Below are 26,882 nucleotides of genomic sequence, written 5' to 3'. Positions count from 1 at the left end.
GAAAATCAAAATAAACAGACTGTTCCCTGCCAAAGCATGCGATCGGACTTGTATCCTTTCCGACAGTAAATCACTTCCCTAACGACATGCCAACCACCTTCCCTTTTGTACCTATTTGTATCCCCTCTGGTGCCTAGTTATGGGCCTCTCTCTCTCTCCCTCTCTCTCTCTCAGCGTTTCTGCGTAGGCTGTCTTGAGTTTCTGCGTTGTTGCGTTTTTGTTTTCAGTCCTGTGTATGTGTGTAGCTGTGTGCGTTTATCTGCGTATGTTTTTATGTGCGTCTCCCTGCCTGTGCGCATCCGTGTGCGTTACCCTATATGCGACCTTTTACTCATGTTTTGTTATTCCACGTGTCGCTAGCTGCTGTGTGATGTTTACAAGTGGCGCCCCCCCATATCTCTCTCTCTCTCTCTCTCCTCCTACTTGAAGCACGTGACGGCCTTCGCATGGCAACACTCCTTACGGGAATGTGTGTGTGTGTGTGTGTGTGTGTATGGAGAGAGAGAGAGAGAGAGAGAGAGAGAGAGAGAGAGAGAGAGAGAGAGAGAGAGAGAGAGAGAGAGAGAGAGAGAGGCGAGGGTGGATAAGAATTCGAGTGGATATTGGCACACTACACAGCAGGTGCGGATGGCGTAGAGGTGCAGGGAGCAGGGGTTTGAAGGGGCCTAGCCGGGGGTATTAGTGTGGAGGGCAGAGGGCAAGGTAGGGGCAAGGCGGGGGATCAGCAGGTATGTATGAGGCAGGGTTGAGCAGGGTTGGTGTAGCAGGGTACGTGTGAGGGTTGAGATCGATGTAAATTGTGACATGGAATGGCATGGGAAGAAGTGTGTTAGGTATTGTTAGGAGGAGAGGATGTGGAAGGAATAAGAGTGTGGATAGAGAAAGCTGGGAGAGCAGGTATGGATGGGGTTGGGAAGGGCAGGGTAAGGTTGCAATAGGGTTAAGATGTTACGTGGGTTGTGTAAGGAATGGTTATATGGGGAATTGGAGGGGCTGGTTGGGTAAGTGTGGGTGGGGCAGGGTAGGGATAGCTAAAACAGGAAGGTGGTGTGGGTGAGGGATGGGAGACCAGAGCAGGTGTAGGTGCTGTTGGGATACTTTTATAGTGAGACGTGTGTAGGGTGAAGAATGGGTAAAAGGAGCAGGAGTGGATCGGGTTAAGAATGGGTAGAACATGGGGGAGAGGGAATGGGCGTGGATGGAAGAAATAAATATCAGAAAGGGGAAAAAGATACAAGAGGGACAGAACAGGAAAGTTAGGGTAGGACGGTATATACTACACATAAACATTTTTTTAAAATAACAGAACAGAGGAAGGAAAAACAAATGAATACAAAAAATAATCCATACACCAGATTACAGGTGTCCTCCATTCATAAAAAATCTGTAACAGTTGGATTGAACAGCCATAGGTTGAAGTTTTTGGGGAAGCCACTTTGGGGAAGCGAGTTCCAAAGAGATGCAGTTTGGGGAATAAAAGAATTCTGATAGGCAGAAGTTCTGCAATGTGACAGTATGACAGTCCAGTCATGAGCCGTACCAGAAGCCCGTGTAGCGCGGGGGAAGGCATGGAGAAGTGGCACAATGGACGCAACTTCATTTGAGCATTTATTACAGAACTATCAGTAAAATAATGCAAGGGAGGCAACATTCCTTCTCACATGAAGGGGAGGTAGTTCATTTGTAACAGTGCGGTTATTAATAATTCTAACAACCTTGTTCTGAATTTTTTCTAGTTGTTTTAGTGCTACCTCTCCACATCCAATCCACAAGGGTGAGCAATATTCCAGCTGAGAGCACGTGACTCTTATACTTTATTGCTAGCTGCTCGTCAGTGAAGAAGTTACGGACTTTGTACAGTAATCCAAGTTTATTTGTAACGGTTTTAGTTAAGTGATCTAACATGACAGGTCCAGCTGAGGGTATTGTTAAGTGAAACACCGAGAATTTCAATAATTTTAGAGATGGGGGTATTAGTAGCATTGAAGGCAATGTAGGAATCAGGCAATATCTGTTTAATAGTAAATTGTATATGTTTAGTTTTAAATGAGAAAATGTCATTTTTGTCCCAGGTCAGTGATCTTAGATGAGTCTTGATTTATGGGGATGGCTGTACTGAGTTGTGAGTTAGAGATATTGAACTTTGTGAGTGGGTGTTTGTGTCGATGAACTGTGAAATGTTGAGTCAGCTGCATAAGACAGAAAAAGGCATGTTTGGTTGCAGGTAAGTGATATGAATGGCGCATTAGGTTTAGTCGCAGAGATATGCAGGACAGTGTGGCGAAGGATACGCTGCAGTGTGCGACAAGACTTGGGGTGGGTTAACAATGGAAAAAAGTGTGACGGGTTGGAGATCCGGCCACGGTGGGGTAAGAGTACCAGGGGAAGGAGAGGAACGAATAGTGCAGGGTACAGTAGAATTAACTGCAAAGAAATGGAAGGCTTGAGAAAGAAAAAATGCAGGGAGAGGACAAGGCAAGGCCGGGCAGAAAAAAGTCAGGAACAGCAACGAAAGACCGGTGGGGATTGAGACAAGGCAAGGCAGGCCAGGGCAGAGCAGGACTTGGCTACGGTTAACAGTGAAAAGCAGTCAGGGGCTGGGAGAGTAGAACAGTGCAGGTTAGAGCAAGGAAAGGCAAGACAGGGGCTAGAGCAGGACAGGGCAGGGCTTGGCAAGGGGTAACAACGGAAAACGAGAGGGACAGGGCAGGGCGGAGCAGAGCAGGGAGGGGGTTTGTTAGGGTGGGGAGGGGGGACAGGAAGCAAGCACGGGGTCATGTTACAGCTGGGAGTGGCGTGATGCTTGGCTGGGCTTGGAGATGCGAGGGTGGGGCGGGAGGGAGGGGGTACAGTTGCAGATTGACTCGCCCCCCTACCCTCCACCCCATCCCCAACGCCTACCGTCATGGTGTATTTTCAAGCTTTCTTATTAATATTCTTTGCATTCTTCTTTCCACTTCTTCACATCCATCTCTCTCTCTCTCTCTCTCACACACACACACACACACACACACACACACACACACACACACACACACACACACACACACACACACACACACACACACACACACACACACACACACACACACACACACACACACACACACACACACACACACACACACACACACACACACACACACACACACACACACACACACACACACACACACACACACACACACACACACACACACACACACACACACACACACACACACACACACACACACACACACACACACACACACACACACACACACACACACACACACACACACACACACACACACACACACACACACACACACACACACACACACACACACACACACACACACACACACACACACACACACACACACACACACACACACACACACACACACACACACACACACACACACACACACACACACACACACACACACACACACACACACACACACACACACACACACACACACACACACACACACACACACACACACACACACACACACACACACACACACACACACACACACACACACACACACACACACACACACACACACACACACACACACACACACACACACACACACACACACACACACACACACACACACACACACACACACACACACACACACACACACACACACACACACACACACACACACACACACACACACACACACACACACACACACACACACACACACACACACACACACACACACACACACCTCTTACTTTGTCCTCCCTCTCTCTCAGTGTTCCCTTTTTTATCCATTTCATTTCCTGAATTTCCCCTTCCCCTCTCCCCTCCCCTTACATCTTCCTTCCTTCCTTCCTTATTTCTCTTTCCATCTTCCTCTATTCTTCACCCTTTCTTTCCTTCACACTTATTTCCCTTATGTTTCATTCACACTCTTCCCCTCTCCTTGCTCTCCCTATCCCTCTCTCCTCCTCTCACTCTCTCCTTCTCCCAGTCTTCTTTCTCATATCCTCCACTCCCCTCTCCTCTCTCCCCATCCCCTCACTCCTGTTTCCCTCCTCTTCCCTCCCCTCATTTCCCTCCCCACCCCTCACACTCCCCTTCCCCTGTGAATCGGGCAATGCGGAAAACTAAAAGACTTGGCGAGGGAGGGGGAAGGGGAAGGAGGGGAGGGGAGGGGAAGGTTGGCGGGGGAAGGAGAGAGAGAGAGAGAGAGAGAGAGAGAGCTATTGCAAGGTGGGAGGGAGAGGGAAGTTGAAAAAAGGGCGAGGAAGGGAGAGACAAGGAAGGGGTGGCATTGCAAAGGGGGATGCGGTGCCAGTGCAAGAGTGCCAAGGTAGGGCGTGGTGGTAGTACACTCTGCTAGTTTACCACTCCCCCCGCTCTCTCTCTCTCTTTCTTTCCCTCCCTCCCTCTCTCTCTCTCTCTCTCTCTCATTTCCATAATTTTTCTTCTTATCTCCCTCCGTGCCCTCCTTTCTCCTTCGTCTTTCTCTCCTCTGATCTCTTTGTGTACATTGTCTCATAAATTTCCAGGTGTAAAACTTGTGATTAAAAACTTACCTGATACTGTGAAAGTTGGTGAAAGATTTACCGCAGGAATTACTGCAGTTTATATGTGTGTGCCATTAATTACTAGAACACACACACACACACACACACACACACACACACACACACACACAGTTAATGATAATAATAATAATAATAATAATAATAAAGGTAATGATAAGGATAATACTGATAATGTGGTGATATATTATTATTATACCGTACCTTCTTTGAATTATATTTAAGTTAGGAAGCTTTACAGTTATTTATATTTTGTGGGTGGTGGAGGCGTGGCATCTAGCGTAAACACATCCCTCTCCCCAGCCCCATGGTGCTCACTGATGCCAACTGGGGAGGGGAGGGGAGAGGGCTGGTAGGAGTGGGTGTGAGGAGAGGGGAGTGAGCTAATAATGGTGTGAAGGAAGGGGAGGAGAGGGAAGAGGTTAGGGGATGGTGTGAGGGCCTGAGGGGAGGGGAGAAGGCGGAGAGAGCTGGTTAGGAGAAGGGAGAGGATTGGTGAGGGAGGGTATGAGGGAGTGGGAGGAGAGGGAAGATGTGAGGGGAGAGATGGAGGCAGAGAGTGCTGGTTAGGGAGAGTCGGTTAGGCAGAGGGTAGGGGAGGGTGTGATGTGAGGGATGAGGGAAGGGATGGCGTGAGGGGAGAGGGGACGGTAGGGAAGGAGACGATATGAGTGTGATGGCGGGGGGAAGATTAGTACGATCAGTGAGGGAAGGGAAAAAGATGGAGGAAAGGAGGGGGAGGTGAGGATGGAGGGAAGGAGGAACAGGAGAGGGAGGAAAGGAGGGAGGGAAGGCGAAAGAAGTGGAGATGGGTGAGACGTAGTACAAGAGGAGTGCATATAGGGAAGCAAAACAAAACCATAACTCTCACGCCCGTATTTGCGTCGGCTTAGAAGGCTCTCCAACACCTCTTCCTTGTCGATTCATTTTACGCCTTATAATCTAACATTCTTTGCTGTTACGTTAATCTGTTGTTGATTTAGTGATACATTGCATAAGTTAGCCTATAGGAAAATATTAACATGCAGTATCAAGAAGTAAACTCTTAAGTAATTGGTGTCTGAGAGTTTCCTGAGTCGAGAATTTGGTGTGTGTGTGTGTGTGTGTGTGTGTGTGTGTGTGTGTGTGTGTGTGTGTGTGTGTGTGTGTGTCTGTCTGTCTGTCTGTCTCTCTCTCTCTCTCTCTCTCTCTCTCTCTCTCTCTCTCTCTCTCTCTCTCTCTCGTAATCTATGACTATGGTATCCATTGTATGAGTTCCAGAAAAGGGTAGTAAAGTCGAAGGCTCTTACGTAAATGAAAGTGGGAGGAGTCTGAGGTGGGAGAGGAGGGGAGAAAGAGAGAGAGAAAGAATATTGAATGGAGGATTAGATGGGGAGGAAAGAAGTGAAAGGAGAGGAACTTGTTTGCGAAGAAAGAAAATGCGAGGGAAATGGTTGAAAGAAAGAAGCGAGAAAAAGTGAAGGAAGGAAGGAAAGAAGAGACAATCGTGTTAATCAAGTCATAAATAAGAGGATGAATAAAGGGAAAGGGAGATGCGTGAAGGAAGGTTGGGAGGAAAGGTCAAGGAAAGGAGGAGGTGAAGGAATGGGGAGGAAAAAAAAAAAGTGTAAGGGAAGAGCGAGGTGAAGAGAAGGTAAAGAATGACGAAGAATAGCCATAGTTCATTTAAAAGGAGAGGGGGGGGGATGGGAAAGAAGGGAAGGAGGTAAGATTTGGGAAGGATCGAAACGAAGGCTTGAGGAAAGGAATGGAAAGGAGAGGGGAGAAAAGGGAAGTGAACTGAATGTCATGGCATGGGTGGGAAAGGAATGGAAGGGAATAGAAGAGAGAAGGATGAAGAGGGATAGAATTTGAGAAGTGAACGGTGTAGGAAGGTAAGGGAAAGGTATGGAGGTCGGCAGAAAAGTTGTCTGACTTGGCAGAAAGGAGGAAGGTGGAGAGAGAGAGAGAGAGAGAGAGAGGGAAGAAATTGTAAGGGGTGAGGGAGGTAGGAGAAGTGTATGGTACAAGTAGCTAATGGAGATTTATGGGTGGAAGAAGGTACGAGAGAGAGAGAGAGAGAGAGAGAGAGAGAGAGAGAGAGAGAGAGAGAGAGAGAGAGAGAGATGGAGATTTATTGGTGGAAGAAGGTACACGAGAGAGAGAGAGAGAGAGAATAAAAAAGGGTAATATAAAGCTGCAAGTAGAGAGAGGGTAGAAGTGACCGAGGCAAGGCTGTTCAGGTGGTCTTAAAATAGGGAATCAGTGCTTGCCCGGGCCCACCGCCAGAACACCCCCCCCTCCTTGTTACCCATCTGCTCACCACACCTCCCTATTTCTCCTCATATGTCCCTCTCCTTCCCCAACTCCCCTTCTCCCTCCCCAACTCCCATTCACCCCCTCTCTTGACTTCCCATCCCTTTCGTATCGTCTCCCACTTTTTTTTTTCTTTTTTGTACCAATTTAGAACTGAAATAAGGACATGGATTATATAGGTGTTGCCTTGATTAGCGCATACAGCTTGCATATGAAAGAATCCAAAATCGATTCTTGGGCCGGTCAGACTTGTGGACTCAGGTTGTTTCCTCCTGGCCTTTGGTTCCTTCTTCCTTGCATAAGAGAAAAAGATCACCCTGTAATATAATTGGGGATCTGGGACCAAATTCATGAATAAACTAACAGTAACTTCTCGCTTCTAACTCTTATTTGATTTTCAGGAAGACGAAGAAACGAGGAAGTTTTCTCTTGTTACCTTTCCTTATCCTTCTTAAAAATATACTAATTTAAATGAGTAATAGAATAAATAAATAATGTAGATAAATACGGTGTGAGTTACGAGAGGGTTTTGATTGATATTTTGTTCTTGAATCTCAGTCTGAATGTAGCATCGAGTTTGGTGGGTCGTGTTGTATGGGAAGGTCTGATCTTAAGAATTGATTGTCTGCCTTAATGACCTTCGTGTGGTCGATAGGCATTTGCTAATCCCTCTTTCCCTACTCAAACATCTTCCCCCCGCCCCTCACGCCTGTCTGCTCCCCGTTCTTTCCCATCTTTTTCCTCGTTTCCCTCCCCTACCTTCTCTCGTCTACTTTTCATTCCCTCCCTCTCCTTACCCTACCTTTTCCTTTCCTCTTCTTTCCTCTCCCATCTCATCCCATCCTCTTTCCCTCACCCTCTCGGTCTCCCTCCTCTCCCCTCCTCTCTTCTCCTCTCTCCCTTTCAGTTCCTACCTCTCCAGTCTTCCCCATACTCTGCACGTGAAGAGATTGGACAGATATTTGGCCCAAAATTGCGGCTAATGTTTACCGCCTTGATCGTACCCACTGCCGCTTTGCCAGCATCACCCGCAGCAGTATGGATTTTGTTTTTTTCACTTTACAGTTACAGTTTTGCTGTATGTTACCAAGAGAGCAGCGCAGTGTGTGTGGGGGGGGAGGGGGTGTAAACACACACACACACACACACACACACACACACACACACACACACACACACACACACACACTAAAAACTGCCTTACTGATAAAGTGGTCGTCGATTTCAGGTGTTTGGTGTTTAGAGTTTGGGAGTTTGCTGTTTTTGCTGTTACAGTATATACATATTTTCCCATTCTATTCTCGTTTCCTTCCAGCCCTAATCCACTTTGCCCTGTGGTCCTTGCTTTTCTCGTCGTTACCTTTACTTCCCTTTCCTCCCTTCCTTTCCCGTCCTTTCCATTGCTGTCTTCCCTCCTCTGCTTTTCCTTCCAAATCTTTCCCAATTCTTTTTTTACCTTCCCTTTCTCTCCCTTTCCTTTTTCTTTCTTTCCCCTCTCTTCCTATCCCTTCTTTCTTCCTCTGCTTCCCCTCCTAGCCTTACCATTTCCTTCACTCCCATCTACCTCTCCTCCCCATCTTGCCACCGTCACCCCAATGAGACATAATAGTCTACACAACAACTGAGCTCCCTGACAGTATGCAAAACAGCCCCTCACGCCTTCCTAATGCACGCTCGTGTGCATAAAGGGCTCCACTCCGGCAGGCAGAGAGAGAGAGAGAGAGAGAGAGAGAGAGAGAGAGAGAGAATTTTTGGAAAGAAGGAGATAAAGAAAGGGAAAGCGGGAGTGAAAGACACAAGGAGCAGTCATATTTTATGTATGCGTGGTTATTTTTTTTTATTTTATTTTTTTTTTTAGGAAAATTGATCCAAACTTTTTAAAAAAGAACTGAGGCTTTTCATGATTAGGATAATGTGTGACTGATTTGCGCCAAGGAATTTCGTGTGGATAAGATAACGTGGTGACCTGTTCCGTAATGCATATTAAGAAATATATATATATATATATATATAATTAAATTGAGCCAGGCTATATTTAGTTTTCTGTAACATTATTTGATATTATTTCAGGAAAGGTAATCAGTAATTTAGTTAATCGCTTGATCTGGTAATTTCGATTGGAGTTTACACTATATATATATATATATATATATATATATATATAAATATATATATATATATATATATATATATATATATATATATATATAGAGAGAGAGAGAGAGAGAGAGAGAGAGAGAGAGAGTATATTGCAACAGCCTCTACGGATCCTACCTAGCCAGACAGACACCAGGATACCACTGATTACTTTCAATAGTCACCCCTGGGGATTGCGTAAGGTCCGCGTGGCATCAGTTGTGATCTGTTTTCCCTCTTGTGATGGTTAAAATGAGGTATCTGTGTGTGTGTGTGTATGTGTGTGTGTGTCGGTTAATATGATGATGATGATGATGATGGTTATGATTATGATGATGATGATGATGGTTATGATTATGATGATGATGATGATGGTTATCATTATAATGGCCATGATGGTGGTTCTGATTTTGATAACGACGACAACGACGACGACGATGATGATGATGCGAACTAATCTCCAACCATTAATTCCCTTTTTTTTCACACCATTTTTCACTAATTTATTTCCTCTCAATTATTTCCCCTACATTTTATCCTGCGTCCTGTCTCCACTTTCATTCCACCTTCACCTTCCTTCCTCTTTCTTACCTTCCATCCTCTCTCTTTTCTTCATGCTTGCCACCCTGTCCTCACCTCCCCCGTCTTTTTTCCCTCATTCCTTCTCCACTTTTTTCTCCTTCCATGTCTTCCTCTTCTCTCCCCACCACCCCTCGCTTACTTTTTGCTTCTCCACTTTTCATCCCTTTCCTTCTTTCCTCCCTGTCTCAGTCCCCTCTACTCAGACCACTCCCTTTCCATCTCCCCCTCCCTCTTCTCCTTCCCCTCCCTCTCTTTCCCTTCCTCCATGCCTCCTTCCATCCCTCCCATCTTTACTCACACCACTCCCTTTCCACCACACTCTCCTCCTTTCCATCCCCCTCTCTCCCTTCCTTCGTGTCTCCTTCCCTCCCTTGCACCATCTTTTCCTCACGACTCCTCAGATTTTTCCTTGACCTGTTTGCAGAGTAGCGGTTATGAGTGTAAAGAGAGTCGCCAGTTCAAGTTGGTGGTCTGTTTGTTTTACGGTATGGCTGGGTGACGTCAGAGATGTAAAATGCTTGGGCTGCGTTGACGTCGTTGGATGTGCTTTATGGCTGTTGTTGTATAAGTGTGATTTGCATATTATTCATCCCTGGGTCCTGTCTGTCTGTCAGTGTGTGTGTGTGTGTGTGTGTGTGTGTGTGTGTGTGTGTGTGTGTGTACTGACCTGGTTACATAACAAGCGGTGATCGTGTTGACAATTCGTGAGGGTACTGTTGTTGACGGGTGCAAGGTTGACGTGATTAAATATTGATGAATGTTTGGGTCGTATTTTAAGTGAGTGGAAAAATCGTGACACCTCTTCCAATGCGATTTATCTGGCACATTTCACATCAGTCGTCTCTAATATAATCTCTCCCAAACTCACTACGGCCAATGGGTTGCTAAAGAGTAGGTCAGCGCAACGAGGCGCAGGCATCATGCTCGTCTGAGTGCCTGTATTTTTATGATAATAATAATAATAATAATAATAATTATTATTATTATTATTATTATTAATAGTAGTAGTAGTAGTATACTTTACGTTGGCCTTGTTTCTTGGCCCTGCCTCATCCCATCATTGTATGGGAAGGGGCTTATGATGATAATGATGATGATGATGATGATTTTTTTTTCGCGGATGATGATGATGATAATAATAATGATATTTTTTTTTTTCGCGGATGATGATGATGATTGTGATGATGAATTTGTTTTTCCGAATGATGATGAAATGGTTTTTATTTCCATGATGATGATGATGATGATGGAATGGTTTTTGGCCGGATAATGATGATGGTTAGTATGGGTGCTGCTGCTGCTGCTGCTGCTGCTGCTGCACACTATTAATGATATTATTTTTATGTGTTTCAGAGCTCTGGTATCGGCGAGGCGAGCGTGTACCATGCCCTCGTTGTTATCTTCCTCGAGTTCTTCGCATGGGGACTCCTTACCTCGCCCATGATCACCGTAAGTACTCACACGTCACTTACATTCCTACTTACACTTTTACTTGTGTTTTACCATGTTATTTACTTACACTTCTCCGTAAGTATCCTCGCATGACTCACTTTCCTACTTTCTGCATGTCTACCTGTACAGCCAGACGCCACAATCCCGGAAGAGGGGGCCGTTTGGCTTTGAGTTAGTTGTTTTACGGGGAGGGGCACTAACCCTCCGCCAACCCACTTGTTGACACAGGGAACACGTATGGGTTGGTTTTATGGTTACCACCCAGCGTTGTAGCCTAAATGAATTCCTGGCATACAGGAATCCATTACGCTTGTCACAGTGTAAAGCCACCTGAAAAGGAAGGAAGAGTAATAAAGAGTGACAGAAAAGATGGGAGAAATAGGAAGAGAGGAGGGCATACACAGAAAAAGAATGATAAAGGTGAAAGAAGAAGTAGGCAGCACTATATCAAGTGAGTGGATGATGGTCGCCACCACCTACCATCTTTTCCTACTTAGGTTTTTTCGTATTGGGGTTACGTCATTACTTATGCCTCACCGTAAGTACTCACATATTTCTTACATTCCTACTTACACCTTCAGTCACATGATCCACCCCGTTACCTACATACACTTCTGATTTGATACTTATAATCCTACTTACATGGTTACTTAATGGTACACCCTACTACTTACATACACATGTAGTTTGGCCCACCCTGTTACTTACACATGACCTACTTTCTTACACGTCTGCTTACCGTAATTCGTCCAGTATCACGTAAGTACTCGCACATTACTTACATCCTACTTATGGTTATTACTAACCTCACTCATGATCATCTTAATGGCCCACCCCTTTACATACACGCCTACTGAAGGAAGGAAGGAAATGAAGGAAGGAAGGAAGGAAAGAAATGAAGGAAAAGCAGAGACTGATAGCCCGTAAAGAATTCGTTCCTCCCACAGCGAAGTCAAACACAGAGTCAGAATCAATATTAGTTCACTTCCTGAGCTGCTGCCTGAACACACTGCACATAGACCAAGTTCTGTATCCTAAAATTCTCTCTCTCTCTCTCTCTCTTTCTTTCTCTCTCTCTCTCTCTCTCTCTCTCTCTCTCTCTCTCTCTCTACTCAGGACGTCTAGAAGTGAAGAGAGTGTGTGTTATTTCTCTTTCTCTTTATCTCCAGACGATTTTATACAACTTGGAAAGAGAAATTAAGTTGTGGATGAGTTAAGGGACACTTTCTTACCTTGTCGCTGCAAATTTTTTCTAAACATGAAAAAAATCGTCTGGATGCAACACGAGTAAACACACACACACAAAAAGCGTCATCGGATTTGCGAGGGTTAAGGCTGTATCTAATCCCTGCTGTTTGGAAAGCCTCTCCTAAGCTGCCTAAAGCTGTCTTGAGATTGTGAGAAGCTAAGAATACGTCATTGGAGTGAAGGGTCGTGTATAAGATTGCATTTCGTATTTTTTTCCCCACTCGTGCAGCTGTCATACACCTTCCTGCCAAACTAAGTGCATGGTAAAGGGAAAATATATGAAACCAAAACTATTTCCGGTAATAGTAAACTGTCATGGAGACCTGATTTTCCTGGGTCGGGATTTTTTTTTTTCAGGAAGATGAACAGATGGAGAAGGAGAGGAGGAAAAAGAAGAAGAAGACGAGAGAGAGAGAGAGAGCAACCTCCATACACCAGGCTACAGGTGTCGTCAATTCATTATACATACGGACCCAGAAGCCCAGAACGTATTATAATCCAGTGAATGACGTCAGGAGTTCAAATCCCTCAACCCTAGATTTTTTTTTTTTCAGTATTCTTGCAGTCCCCTCCCCCCAGACGATTTTATTCAGCTCACACGAGACGTTCTAAAGTGGATAATAATATGGGAGAGGGTGACTGCACTCTTTTTATCCAAACCTGGCCTAGATATTTGTACCTTTTCTGTTTATTTCACAATTCAGAGGAAGAAAAAGACATTACTTCGACTCTACATCCTTTCCATAGCACTTCTTTGTGACTAGCATCATATTTTAGCGTTAATCTCTTGTTACAACTTTCAGGATTGAGAGATGGCGAAAAATAATGTTTCCTGGTACTGAAGGTGTTACAATCCTTTTACTTTTGGTCCAGATTTTTATCGTTTTGCTACTTATTTCATGTAGGTCAGTGGCAGGACAAGACCATAGTGCGGCTGTATATCCATTCCATAGCACTTCGTGACAAGCACCATATACTAGTGTTAATATTATCTTGTTAGAACTCTGTATTCAAAATGGAGAGATGACGATTTTTGACCATGTTAAAGTAAAAAGAGTATAAATATCCTGGCAATGCAAACCTTGTCCAGCAGTCCAAGATGGAGTTGTTGCCAGGTGTGAGGTGTGTACCGTTGCCCCTGAGTCGCCAGTGAGTGAAAAACAGACCTGAATATTTACACTCAGGCTCGTGTGACACATCTGAAAGTAATCGTTTGGCGTTAGCCGGAATAGAATGGTAGAGTTTTTCCGGTACTGAGAGAGGGATAGAGGTGACAGTATTAAGTAAATATCTTGTCTGAATAGAATCGTCTGGCGGTAGCTAGAATTAAATACTTGAGTTTTCCCGACCATGTGAGAGGGTTAAAGGCGACATTATGAATTCTCTCGGTCTCCTGTGGCTCTCAGCTGAATTAAATCGTGTGGCCTTACCTGGAGTAGAGTAAGAGAGTTTTCGCTCCACCATAGAAGGGCAAATGGTGACATTAACGCTCTCTTTCATGTCTTTCTCTCAGATAAATAAACTCGTCTGTCGTCAGCTGGAATACAGTGCTAGGCTGTCACTCAGCTATCCCGACGCTAAGAGAGTGAACAGAAGAGCGCCAGGAGGTTTAGTTCAGTCCCTGAGTGTGGACTGAGCAATAAGAGTAACGGTAGTTGTGTCTTTCCCCTTGCTACCAACCCATCATGATTAGCAAGTGGCCCTTGTATATTTTAACGCTTTCAGTCCAGTGACGTATTTTATTCACTTATTTCTTGCCACGACCAGGTGATCTTTTAATTACCATTGGGCAGACTTTTTCCAAATCATAGGAATTAGATATGACCTTCATCATCACTTTCACTACTAAAGGTTTGTCCCGGGCAGAATAAAATCGCCTGGTGATAGCGAAAATACAAATTATCATGGTAGAAGGGGCCGCCTGGGTCTGTGTCTCTTGTGTATATAATGACGAGGAGCAGACACACGAAGGTCTGGCATTTCTCCTGCTGGTAACCCCTCAGAATATAAGTTGGCTGGTGTGGTTACTATCCAAGGGTGGGAACATGAGTGTGGATGATGGTGATGATGATGATGATGAAGTTGATAAAAAGAATGCTCAGAACAAAATAGTGTCAAATCGGTTGTTAAGGTTACAGAAGCAAAGAATTCCCCCACCCCCACCCTCAAAAAAAAAAATAATAAATAACATCTGACCTCTTTCCATCAAGACATCCAAAAATACGTCTCTTAACGGCGCGATTGATGGCTGAAACTGCCTTCTGATGCAACATTTTGACGTAATGGAGGGTAAATGAGTCTTCAGATTATCCTCATTGGTCAGAAACACTAATGGAAGGTCGAACCCAATGTAGGACCCGTCACTACGTTTAGCATTTTTTTTTTTTTAAGGAACACACTTTAGATATTTCACTTGCAAACCTTGGGCCTTGGTATATTGAGGTCAGAGTAGGTAACTGGGTCGCTTTGTGAGTGGCGTAGGAGGCTTTATACTGTGTGTGTGTGTGTGTGTGATTTTGTCTGTTCTGCTTGTTAATCTCTTCTGTAATATCGACATAGTTTGCATCTATGACATACAAGCAGATAATGAGGTGTACTGTGCAGAATGAAGGGCAAGGGAGAGGTGTTGCTATATCTCCACAGCCACCTACAATACGACTCATTGTGACTTGCTATATCCAATCGTGTAGCTTGGGATTAAAGTCGCAAGAGCACTTTGTTTCACTGAGCTGCATTGTGGGCAAGTTTTTGTTTCTTTTCTTTTTTTAAATACTATACGCGATAAAAGTGACAAAGGGGAAGTTAATTAGCATCGGAATATGGGTCGTAGTTCGAATGGCTTTGGAGATTCGTAACACGTCTCTCTAAGCGATTTATTCTACACGTTACACCTCAGTAGCATATAATTCACTAAGAAAGGGGCGCCACGTAGAATATGGCCCTATGTACGATACCTGAGTGTGACGAGGCATTTCGGGTTTGTAGGCAGGAGAAGAGCAAGACCTAATTTTGCCTTTATCAAATTCAAGGAACCTACGATTAGATACCGGTATAGGTTAATGTTTGCACCGTGTTTACCTCTGTCGCACATTGATTAACCCCTTCGATCCAATGGCATTTTTTTTTTCATTCATGGTAATTACAAATGACAAGATGCAAGTTAGCAAAGGCCTCTCGTACTGAAGGGATTAATTAAAGAAGGTTTTATCTTACCCCCTGACTTGGAAACTTAGTAAAAGCCTTTGAAGGTTACGAGTAAAGCGAGTTTACGTTGTCCGCCCTGCAGGTCAGAACGTGAGTCAACGCTGCTCGCAAAGTACTTCATTTGTAAAAGCCTTAGGTAAGTTTATGTCACGTTTCACGTAGCAGATTTAGATAGAACAGGCTTTTGGTTTGGCTCGAATCGCTCGATTTAACTGGAATCGTATCGGATTGAATCGTATTGGCCTAAGCTACTGACGTGCAAAATTTCAGAATGATAGATCATCCCGTAAGTTGTTTATTTTTAAAAATGATGCAGAAAAGTTTGCCTGACCCCCAAATGGAAACTGTCCAGATTATGATGGGATTGTAAAAATTGCATGCTCGTGTTAAAGGAATTAACCCAACGTTCCATTTGTTAACTCATATTGGAAATGCTGGTGGGTGGAAGGACACGCCCAGTTTTGGTCATTCTGTATTCCAAGGACTCCATCGAGAGGCCTGACACCGCTTTTAGCCCTGGCCCCCTTCCAGTAAATAAATGCACTTTTGAACCCAGTTTAAGCAGGGATTTCAGGGACGCCAAGGCCTCACCTCACACCCGGCAACACGGTAATTTGGGAACGCTGGGGGGAAGCTGTGTTTTGGTTGTGTTAGACACTTTTATTTTTTTATCCAGTAAAGGCTTGTAGGCTAGGTCCTCCTGTGGTTTGCAATATAGATAGTACATAGTGATGCAACAGTACAAAAAAATTAGGGGAAACGAATGAATGGAGTCAATGAATAGGGCTCTTGATGAAACGAAAAACCTTTGAATCCCCCCCTTGCCCCCTGGCTTGGGCGAGCGCACGCGCACGCGCGCCCCCCCACCTCACACACACACACACACACACACACACACACACACACACACACACACACACACACACACACACACACACACACACACACACACACTTGTACTCCGCACGTGCGCGATTAAGGTCAGAGTAAAAAGTCAAAACGTGTACTGAGTTAAAGAAAGCCAGGGGTCCGTTCGGTACATGGAACATTTTTAGAGCTGATTGAGGCAGGTAATAATTAACACCCCACACTCAGGTGAATAAAATCGTCCAGAATACTAGACTGGGGTTTTAAGATATAGTTTGAAATAAATTATAGAAAACTAGACTACCCGTCATCTGTGAGCCAGGTAGACTGTAGTGATACTGTTAGATGGAAACTTGACTATTATACTCGTACAATAAACCTTTGTTAAAATACGAATTACTTACAAGTTCCACTTCCGATCTGTTATATGGCATCCATGTTAGTTACATATGTTTTTGCAAATTATATTACTCTCTATTTTCTGCACATCTGCTCAGTTGATGTTTTTGTTATGCAGTTACGTACGTGAGGCCTTCACTACTTACATATGTACTTGCACACTACAGATACACATCAGTTTGTATGATTCACTTTATTACATACACGCAAGTAACATATCGTTCATTTATTTTTACCCCATTCAACATGATAGACTTATCTTTGTGTTCCAGCCTAACGCAGAGACCTGAAGCTTATTTAAAAGTAACTAAAGCCTTTAGGGGCCAGAGTCCCCTCTTTCCCCCTCGTAGACTCTATCTTAATAATATTACTCTGGTTATAAAGTCTGTGTAGTGAATAATGGATACCTCTCATTAATTTGTGTTAATTAATAGTTTTAGCCGTACCGGATGTATATCATTTTACAGTCCGTAACATTTGTGTATAGAGAGATACATTTAATTATTTGTGTATTTTAAACTCCTTGTAGGTTGTGGATATAAGATTAATTCGTATGGTTTTAACTTAGCGTCAGATTTTAGATTGCTTAAAAACTTCCCCGAGTTAGCCATTTCAGGGAACGTAATTAATTGTTTCCCAAACATAGTGGTTATTTTAATAATTGCCGTAAGTTTCAGCGATATTTTTATATTTAAAATTCCTGAAATTTTGCAGTCTTATCCCTGACTTTATGAAGCAGGTGTGATGAAGTTGAGAAAATGTGAAGAAAGTTAAAGGAGTGGTGAGTGACAAAGCCGTACCATAATTAACCCCTGACATTACCGTGATCAGATCCTCACACATTCATGTTAAACCCTGACACGGCATTCACTGACCTTTGATAAACTTGTAATACACACTGATAAGACATTTACGTTATATTCATACATGCTTGGCAAATCATGGTTGTTTTACATTTTTCAGCGTGTTTTGTTTTTATTGTTATGATAGGAACTACTTTTACTGTTGTTTATTAAAATTTGACTTTTTTGCGTTTTTACTTCATATTGTTATTATTGCTATGATATTAATTGTTAATGCCGTTGTTTGATATTGTTTATCCATGGGAACATATTGTAAGTGAAGGAGGAGTACCCACGTGCGTGCATGAGACTACAGCACGTTTTCTCATAACATGGTGAAGATCTCCTCAGCGTTCAATTAATGACCAAGTGCAGTCAGCTCGGAGGATCGATATGATATTCGTACCAGACAACTAAGGCTTATCGAATTTCTTGCCACCACGACTTACTATTTAAGTTGTAAGGGTGGCCTTGGTTCCGCAGAGTAAACAATTTATGTATATATTTATATTATCTATTTTGGTGGTGGGTGGTGGCGACAATCATCCACTCACTTCATGTAATGCTGCCTACATCTTTCACCTTTATCATTCTTTTTCTGTGTCTGCTTTCCTCTTCCCAGTTCTCGCATCTTTCCTGTCACGTATCATATTTGTCCGTCTTTTCGTCCTTTATTTTTTCCATATGTTTTTGTTATCCAGCCATATCACATCATCTTTCGTGTTTATGTATTTTTTCATCTTATCCTTGCTTTTGCTTATCTCTCATCTGACAATCGCCTTCTACTGGATAAGGATGGGGCCACGTCTTATCGTTGTGTTACGCAGGCTTTCTTGTTCCACCCACGACATAGGAATGGAGAAATTGTTATTGCGGTCACCTTCTCCTTCCGTGATTCATAGTGCGAAACAGGACATGAAAGAATATACCTTACTGTATCCTGTATTTCCCGGGTTTCTTCTGTAGTTAAGAACATGTAATTGGAGTAGGATGATGATGGTGATGATGACAATAGCGAGAACATGGTTTTTGTTTACATTAGTGTTATTATTTTTATTACTACTATTATTGTTGTTGTTGTTACTTTTCTGGTGGTGATGGTGATGGTGGTGGTAGTAGTTATGTAGATGATGATGATGGTGATGATGATGATGATGATGATGATAGACTAACCTTTAATTTTTCTCCCCCAGGTCCTGAATGAGACCTTTCCCGACCACACCTTCCTCATGAATGGTCTCATAGTGGGCATTAAGGTGAGTAAACGCTCTCTCTCTCTCTCTCTCTCTCTCTCTCTCTCTCTCTCTCTCTCTCTCTCTCTCTCTCTCTCTCACACACACACACACACACACACACACACACACACACACAGACACACACAGACACACACAGACACACACAGACACACACACACACACACACACACACACACACACACACACACACACACACACACACACACACACACACACACACACACACACACACACACACACACACACACACACACACACACACACACACACACACACACACCTGCTCTCTCGTCCATATTTCATTAACCCATTTACTCAGTCTACCGTATTTTACCGACCCATTCTTAAACCCACTGACTCTCCCTTACTCACTCTCTCTCCATATTCACTCATTCACTCACTTATTACTCCTCTCGCTCACATATACACATACTCCTTGCGTTACTCATACGCTTTCTTTCACTCTTACTGATTTACTCGCTTCCTTTTATTCACGTACTCGCGTTTACTGTCGTACACCAAAGAGGAAAGGGGAGTGAGATGAGTCAGTGTGTGAGTTAAAGGTAGTGACGCTGTGGGTGTGAAGTGTGTGAGTAGGGGAGGAAAATGAACGAAGAAGTGGTAGAGGAAGGTAGGGAGGAAAGAAGAGGGGGAATGGAGAGTGGGATAGGGAGGGAGAAAGGGGATGGAACAGGTAGAGGAGGAGGGAGGGAGAGAGGGCAGGGTGATGCAGGTAGAATGAATCTTTACATAAATACATGAAAAGATATGAATGTTATAGTAATACAGATAGAAATGTAGTTGTTTGAATGATGAAGATACCCTACTCATTTACTTAAGAGCGTGGAGCTGAAATCGTCCCATGTGGAGAGGATGGAGGGTGAAAGACTGACGAAGAGAGTGTATGTGAGTGAGGTGGAGGGGGAAAGAGGGAGGGGGAGGCCGAGGATGAGATGGAGAGATGGGGTGGAGAGGTATATGAGAGAGGGGTGTGTGAGTTGGGAGCAGGGGAGTGAAATGGCGGGGGACAGGGCGACTTGGAGGCGATTTGTTTGTGGCCACCCCAAACGGGATTGAGGCGTCTGGCAATAGATAGATAGATAGAGGGAGAGAAGAATGGAGAGACTGAGGTAGGGAGGGAGAGGGTAACAGGTTGAGGAAGAGAGGGACAGGTAGAGAAGAATGGAGGGAAGGAGAATGGTCACTGCTGCAGAGGGGTTGTAGGTTGCGGCTGTCCTGCTGATGAATCTACGCTAGTCCCCCCTCCCCCCAATTTCCCTCTCTTTCCACCCCTTCTCCCTTCCCACTCCTTCCTCTCCCTATCTTCACCTCTTCTTTCCTCTCTCACCCTCCTTTCCCCTCCCATTCTCTCCTTCCTCCTTCCACCTTTTCTCTCCTCCCTCTGTTTTCTTTTCCGTTCCACCGTCTTCTTTCCTCTTTCTTCCACTCTTTCAAACCTTCCTTTTCCACGCTTTCATTCCCTTTCCCTCTGTCTTTTCCTCCCTGACCCTTTCTTATCCTTCCCTTGCATTGCTCCTCCCCCCAGTCTTCTTCTCTCCCATTTTCCTCCTTTCTTAAACCAGCCCCTTTCACTATGCCTTTCATCCTGTTTTATGTTTTTTTTTTTTTTTCTTTCAACTCACCCCTCTTTCCTTCTATACCACGTCTAACTCTTCACTCACTCACTCACTCACTCCTCCTCCTCCTCCTCCTCCTCCTCCTCCTCCTCCTTTATTTCCCTTTTGTTTCCCCTTCACCTGTTCTTCTCTCTCTGTGTGCCATCTTCACATCACGTATTGTCTTTAACTTTCCAGTCTGTACCGTTTCTTTCTTCTCAGTTTCCTATCATTTTCTCTCTTGTTCCTCCCACCTTTTCCTTTGTCCTCTCTTCCTTCCTTTTTCTCCCTTCTCTCTCCTCCTCCCCCTTCCTCTCCCTTTTACTTCTGTCCTCTCCCTCCTCTCCCATCCCTCCCTTCCCCCAGCCGCCTCTATTGTCTCCCTCTGCCCATATTCCTCTATATGTAATCACTCTCCCTCCTTTCTCTTCGACCCTCCCTTCCTCCCCTCCCCCCTTCCTCCTCCCATTATTCCCTGCCTCTACACACACACACACACACACACACACACACACACACACACACACACACACACACACACACACACACACGCACGCACGCACGCACGCACGCACGCACGCACACACGCACACACGCACACACACACACACACACACACACACACACACACACAGTCTTAGTTCCTTCCCCTATAGCCTTCCTTCCAATAATCACCTCCCTCTCACCTCCCTCTCTCTCCTTCCTTCCTTCTCTCCCTCCATTAACCCTCTCCGCTAATCACCTCTCCCTCCCTCCCTCTCTTTAAAAAACCATCTCATTATCCCTTCCACTGTGGTCTTATTTCCCTTTGGTATTATCACTCCCGCCAGACGGTTTTATTCAGCTGTTCTAATTCTCCGTAAATAAGAGAGATTATTAATTTCCTCTCAGCTACCCTCACCCTGATTTCCTTCCCTCCTCCCTGTTATCTCCCTTTTCTCCCGTCTCCTCTTCCTTCTCCTTTTACCTCCCTCACTCCAACTTCCTCTACCTTTTCTGCCCCCCACTTAATGCCTTTTCTACACTCCCTCCCACCTCCTTTCTCCACCTGTCTTCTCTCCCTCCCTCCTTCCCTTCTTCCTGCTTCCCACCACCTTGCATAATCCATTTCTACCTCCACGACATCCCTTCTCTCCTACTCTACCCTTCTTACTCTCCCTCCCTCCCTCTCTCTGTTTCCTCGTTTGCTCCCTTCTCTTCCTCCGTCTCCCTTCTCTCCCTCTGATTTTCTCGCCTCTCTCTCTTTTCCCTGTTACCTATCGTTTTCGTCTCTCCCTCTTTCCACCCCATTGTGCCTCGGATCCTTTCCTCCCTGTCACATCCATCCTCGCTCTCCACTCCCCTTTTTTAGATGCGGGAACATCTCCAGGAACTGCTGTGTTTGTATGTCTTTCACTAACGATTTTGATTTTGTAACGAGAAGTGCTTCATTCCTGTAGACTTAAGCGAAGCCACACCACACTACACAGCACACATACCACCCTCTCACACCACACTGCATAACACACATACTACCCTCTCATACCACATTACACACACATACCACCCTCTCACACCACACCACATAACACACATACCACCCTCTCACACCACACCACACAACACACATACCACCCTCTCATACCACATTACACACACATACCACCCTCTCACACCACACCACACAACACACACACATACCACCCTCTCACCCCACACCACACAACACACATACCACCCTCTCACCCCACACCATACAACACACATACCACCCTCTCACACCACACCACACAACACACATACCACCCACTCACACCACACCACACAACACACATACCACCCTCTCACCCCACACCATACAACACACATACCACCCTCTCACACCACACCACACAACACACATACCACCCTCTCACACCACACCACACAACACACATACCACCCTCTCACACCACACCATACAACACACATACCACCCTCTCACACCACACCATACAACACACATACCACCCTCTCACACCACACCACACAACACACATACCACCCTCTCACACCACACCACACAACACACATACCACCCTCTCACCCCACACCACACAACACACATACCACCCTCTCACACCACACCACACAACACACATACCACCCTCTCACACCACACCATACAACACACATACCACCCTCTCACACCACACCATACAACACATACCACCCTCTCACACCACACCACACCCAGAGCATTTATTAAAGGACTGTGAAGCTCCTGCGTGTAGTACATTCGTATTTGTTTCCTTCCTCCCTTTCTGCTTTCTTGCCCTCCCTCCCCCTTGCCATCTCTCGTCTTGTCCTCCTACCCTGCTGTCTTCGTTTTCTCTTCCACTCTTCCCACATCTCTGTCCCTGGCCTCCCTTCTGCCTCTCCTCTTCCTGGCACTCTCTCTCCCTTCCTCCCTCCCACCTCTCCTTTCCCACCCTTCCCCCATCTCCTCTTTCTCCTGTCTTCCTTCCCTCCATCATCTCCATTTTCTCTCCTCTCCCCTTCCCCTCATCTTTCTACCTCCTCCTTTTCTTTCCTTTTCTCACACATGTTGGTTAGATCCATAGTAGAAATAGTTGTTTCCCAAAAGACAGCGTCATTATGGGTCTATAGGCCTTTTCTTCTCAGTACTTCCTATGTACAATACTTCTGTTTACTCCGTCCAGCCATCTCTTTCTACTACTTTCCATCTCTTTTTTTGCTACTCTCTTTCCATTTCCTCTTTTCTTCCGTATTAATCCCCTCCCCCCCCCTCTTTCCCATTCCAATCCCGTCCTCCCCTGCCCTGCATTTCCCCTGTCCCCTTTCTTCCCTTTCTCGTTCATTCTTTATTCTTCCTTACCCTTTCCTTCCTTCCTCTCTCCCCCTCCCACACCCTGCCTGCCTTGTCCTCTGCCTGCGCGAGTTGGTGGAGGAGGGTGAGGCAGCAGGGCAGCTTTAACAGTAGTGGGGAGGCAGGCAGGCAGGCAAGCAGGCAGGGAGGGGGAGAGGGAGATGAACGAGAAACAGGGAAGGAGAGAGAAAGAGGGAGCTGGGTGAGAAAATGAGAGGAAATAGGTGAGGAGGAGAGGGGAAGAGGGAGAGGAAGACAGGAAAGTGGGGGAAGAGCAAGATGAATGAGAAACGGGGACCGGGGGGAGGAGCGGTAGGGGAAAGAGAAGAAGGGAGAGTAAATGAGAGGGATGGGGAATGGATGGGAGGGAGGGGAAACATAGGCAGGCAGGCAGGCAGGGGAAGAGAGTGAAGAGAGAGAATGAGAAATAGGGGATGTGTAAGAGGGAGAGGAACTACACGAAAGAGGGGGGAAGGGAAACTGAATGAAAAATGAGGGGAGGGAGAGGAAGGGGAAATTAGGTGAAAGAGAAAGAGGGGGGGATAGGAGAATGTAGTAGAGGCAGAGGGGATATGAAAGAGGGAGATAGGGAAGAAAGGCTGAGTGAGAGTGGGAGAGGAAGTGGGTGGAGGGGGGAAATTGGGTTAGAGAGAGAGGGAGAGCAGGTGGGTGAGGGTGAAAGAGAAAGGACTGGGAGGGTGTGAGGAGGGGAAATCGTATGAGAGAGGGCGGGGGCCAGGTGAGAGAGAGAGAGAGAGAGAGAGAGAGAGAGAGAGAGAGAGAGAGAGAGAGAGTGGAGTACAAAGGAAAGCAAACAGCAGCATACCTATTGGCCCTTGCAAGTCCGTTTGTTCATGTTGGATTGGCTGTGGTATTTGTGCTTTGAGTTCGAGAGCAAGGTAATTAAGGTGGAGGGAAGAGTGGAATGAATAAATGAGTGAGTGAATGAGTGAATGCATAATAGATTGCTAACATTCCCAAGGGAGTGCAGGATGGTACCTACACAACTGCAGTACACCGACATACTTCTGTGCAAGGCATTGACGAGGAGCCTACACGATGTGACGCTGTGCACCCTGGGTGGATCAGTAGTGGCGTCCACCCGGGAGCCAAATTTCCTAATATTTCCCTGCCCCTTGCCGTGGGAAGAACCTTGATCCGACTTTACCGAGGTGCTGTCTTCTGTATGGGGGCACCGGATCCCTGTACGGTGTATGTATTGTACTGTACCTTTAGGACGGCCTCACAGAAGCAGTTGCTCACTAGTGGTCGACGGGTCTGCTCAGCCAGACAAACCGGGGTTAAGCAGCAACAGCGACATCAACAACTGTGCAAATTGCCATGATGATAGTGAATATACAAGTACATATCCCATAATTTGTGCTTGTATGGTTTGACATTTGACCACATAAAACCGTTATCTATCTGTCTATCTATCTATCTATCTATCTATCTATCCATCTGTATCTGTCAGTCAGGTTATCTATCTATCTATCTATCTATCTGTCTGTCCATCTGTATCAGTCTACCTATCTGTCTGTATCTATTTATCTGTATCTGTCTATCTATCTATCTATGTCTGTCTGTCTGTAGATGGATATAGATAGATAGAGATATAAAGATGATTAGGGGTATCTCCGTAAGAGTGAGGAAAGTTGATGAAAAAATGAAGAAAGGACACAAAATTGTACAGTGAAAGAGTGAAGAAAGAAGAAAAAAAAAACTCAGCAAATACTGAAGGTCTGCATTATAGTGTGGAGGAGTGAATGTATGAATGCTGGAATGAATGAATGATGACTGAATGAATGAATGGCGTCCAGAATGGATGAATGAATGAATGAATATGGTATGAGAGGAAGAGAATGGGTAGGTATAGTAAGTGAAAGCTGAGAGGAGGAAGAAAGGAAGAAAAAGAAAGAAAAAAGGAAGGAAAGTAGACTGGTAGAAGGCGGCAGAGAGCGAGTGGGAAAGTGTGTTGTAAGAAGATGAAGCGAGAAGAATGAATGAATGACTGACTGACTGACTGAATGAAGAACGGGAGAGAGAGAGGAAGAGACTGGATAGGAAAGTACCGTACGAGTGAAGAGCATGGAGTAAGACAGAGGGAGGGAGGGAAATGAGAAAGTAATGTTAGGAGAAATTGGTTGAGAGCGAAGGAAGGAAGGAAGGAAGGAAGGAAAGAACGAAGGAGGGAGGTAAGGAGAGAGAGGAGACTGAGGGAGGGAGGGAAGAGGTAGAGGGGGAGGGAGGTAAGGAGAGAGAGAAGACTGAGGGAGGGAGGGAGGGAAGGAGAGAGAGAAGACTGAGGGAGGGAGGGAGGAAGTTAAACACAGTAGCTGGAAGACAGTGAGAGAAGAAGAAAAGGAGGTATGAATGAGAGGTGCAGGAGAGAGGGAGAGGGGTGTGAGGCAGAGGTCAAAGCAAGAAGAGGGAACGGGTGAGAGAGAGAGAGAGAGAGAGAGAGAGAGAGAGAGAGAGAGAGAGAGAGAGAGAGAGAGAGAGAGAGAGAGAGAGAGAGAGAGAGAGAGAGCAAACCTATAACCAATGAAGGGGAAAAAAAAACTAGAAACAGATGCCTTTATTATCGAGAATGTAGGTCACTCTCCTTAATGGAGGAAATTATGGTGGCAGAGAGAGAGAGAAAAAAAAAAAATACATAAACAGGCAATAAAGAAACAAAAGGAAAACATAATGTGAAGAAAGAAAAAAATATAAAGAAAGCCAATGAAAGAAGCAAGTGACATGATATGAGAGCATCCTGGTGACGTGACCTTGACTCCTGGAGGGGAAGTACTCCGCACCTTACATGACCACGTAATTGCATCGGTAGCGTAGCCTCACCCCTCCTCATTTTTTTTTCTTTTTATATCTTTTTCATAATGATTTTTCCCCACCCCCTCTCCCTCTCTCTCGCGCGCACTTTCCTCCCACTTTTCCCTCTTTTCCCCTTCTGTCTCTGTCTCCACGCCGTTTTCCTCCTCTTACCTCTCCCCCCTCCCCCCTCCCCCTCCTTCCCTCTCTCCCTACCTCTCTCCCCACCTGGTTCCCTCATCTCTCTTCCTAGCTGTTCCTCTCTTCCTCTCTCTTCGTATCCCATTCTCTCTTTTCGTACCTTCCTCCTCTCTCTTTCTGCTCCTTGAAGGTGACTCTTAAAGTAGCTTGTTAGTGTTTCTCCATCTTTTTCACGTCCATATAGGGTTACTAGAACAACAACAACAGCGAACAACAGCAGCAGCAATAACAACAACAGCAACAATAATAATAACAATAATAATAATAATAATAGCAATAATGATGATGATGATGATGATGATTATACTAGCAACGACATCCCTCTCCTTCTCTTTACAACAGCAAGTAACTCTTTCCCTTTACCTGTAGCATCCTTTCATCTCTTTTTTTCTCATTTTATTTGAGTTTCCTGATTCCCTTTCCTCCAGATTTAGTGTATCCCTTTTTCACATGTGTTTGTAATTCCCATGCCTCCATAATTCATCAGTCCATTTCTCATACTTCCCTCAGTCCTTTTCGCCCATAATTTTTCAGCCTCCTTTCATTCACTTTATTCTTTACAATTTCT

The 26,882-nt window shown here is 45.0% G+C and overlaps 1 protein-coding gene across 2 annotated transcripts in view; it reads left to right on the top strand.

Annotated features, from left to right (window-relative positions):
* The window catches only part of LOC145415121 (solute carrier family 71 member 1), a 118,291-nt gene that overhangs the window by 58,834 nt on the left and 32,575 nt on the right, over positions 1–26,882 (top strand). For both annotated transcript variants that reach the window (XM_080284540.1, XM_080284539.1), the window contains exons 2-3: positions 10,924–11,019; positions 18,776–18,838. In XM_080284540.1, the coding sequence (XP_080140666.1) occupies positions 10,924–11,019; positions 18,776–18,838 (159 nt within the window). The remainder of the gene's footprint in view (positions 1–10,923; positions 11,020–18,775; positions 18,839–26,882) is intronic.

This window comes from Coenobita brevimanus, chromosome 101 (assembly GCF_032717465.1).
Source record: "Coenobita brevimanus isolate Jiangsu-jjx chromosome 101, ASM3271746v2, whole genome shotgun sequence".
NCBI lineage: Eukaryota > Metazoa > Arthropoda > Malacostraca > Decapoda > Coenobitidae > Coenobita > Coenobita brevimanus.
This window is presented reverse-complemented; position numbering and strand designations above follow the sequence as displayed.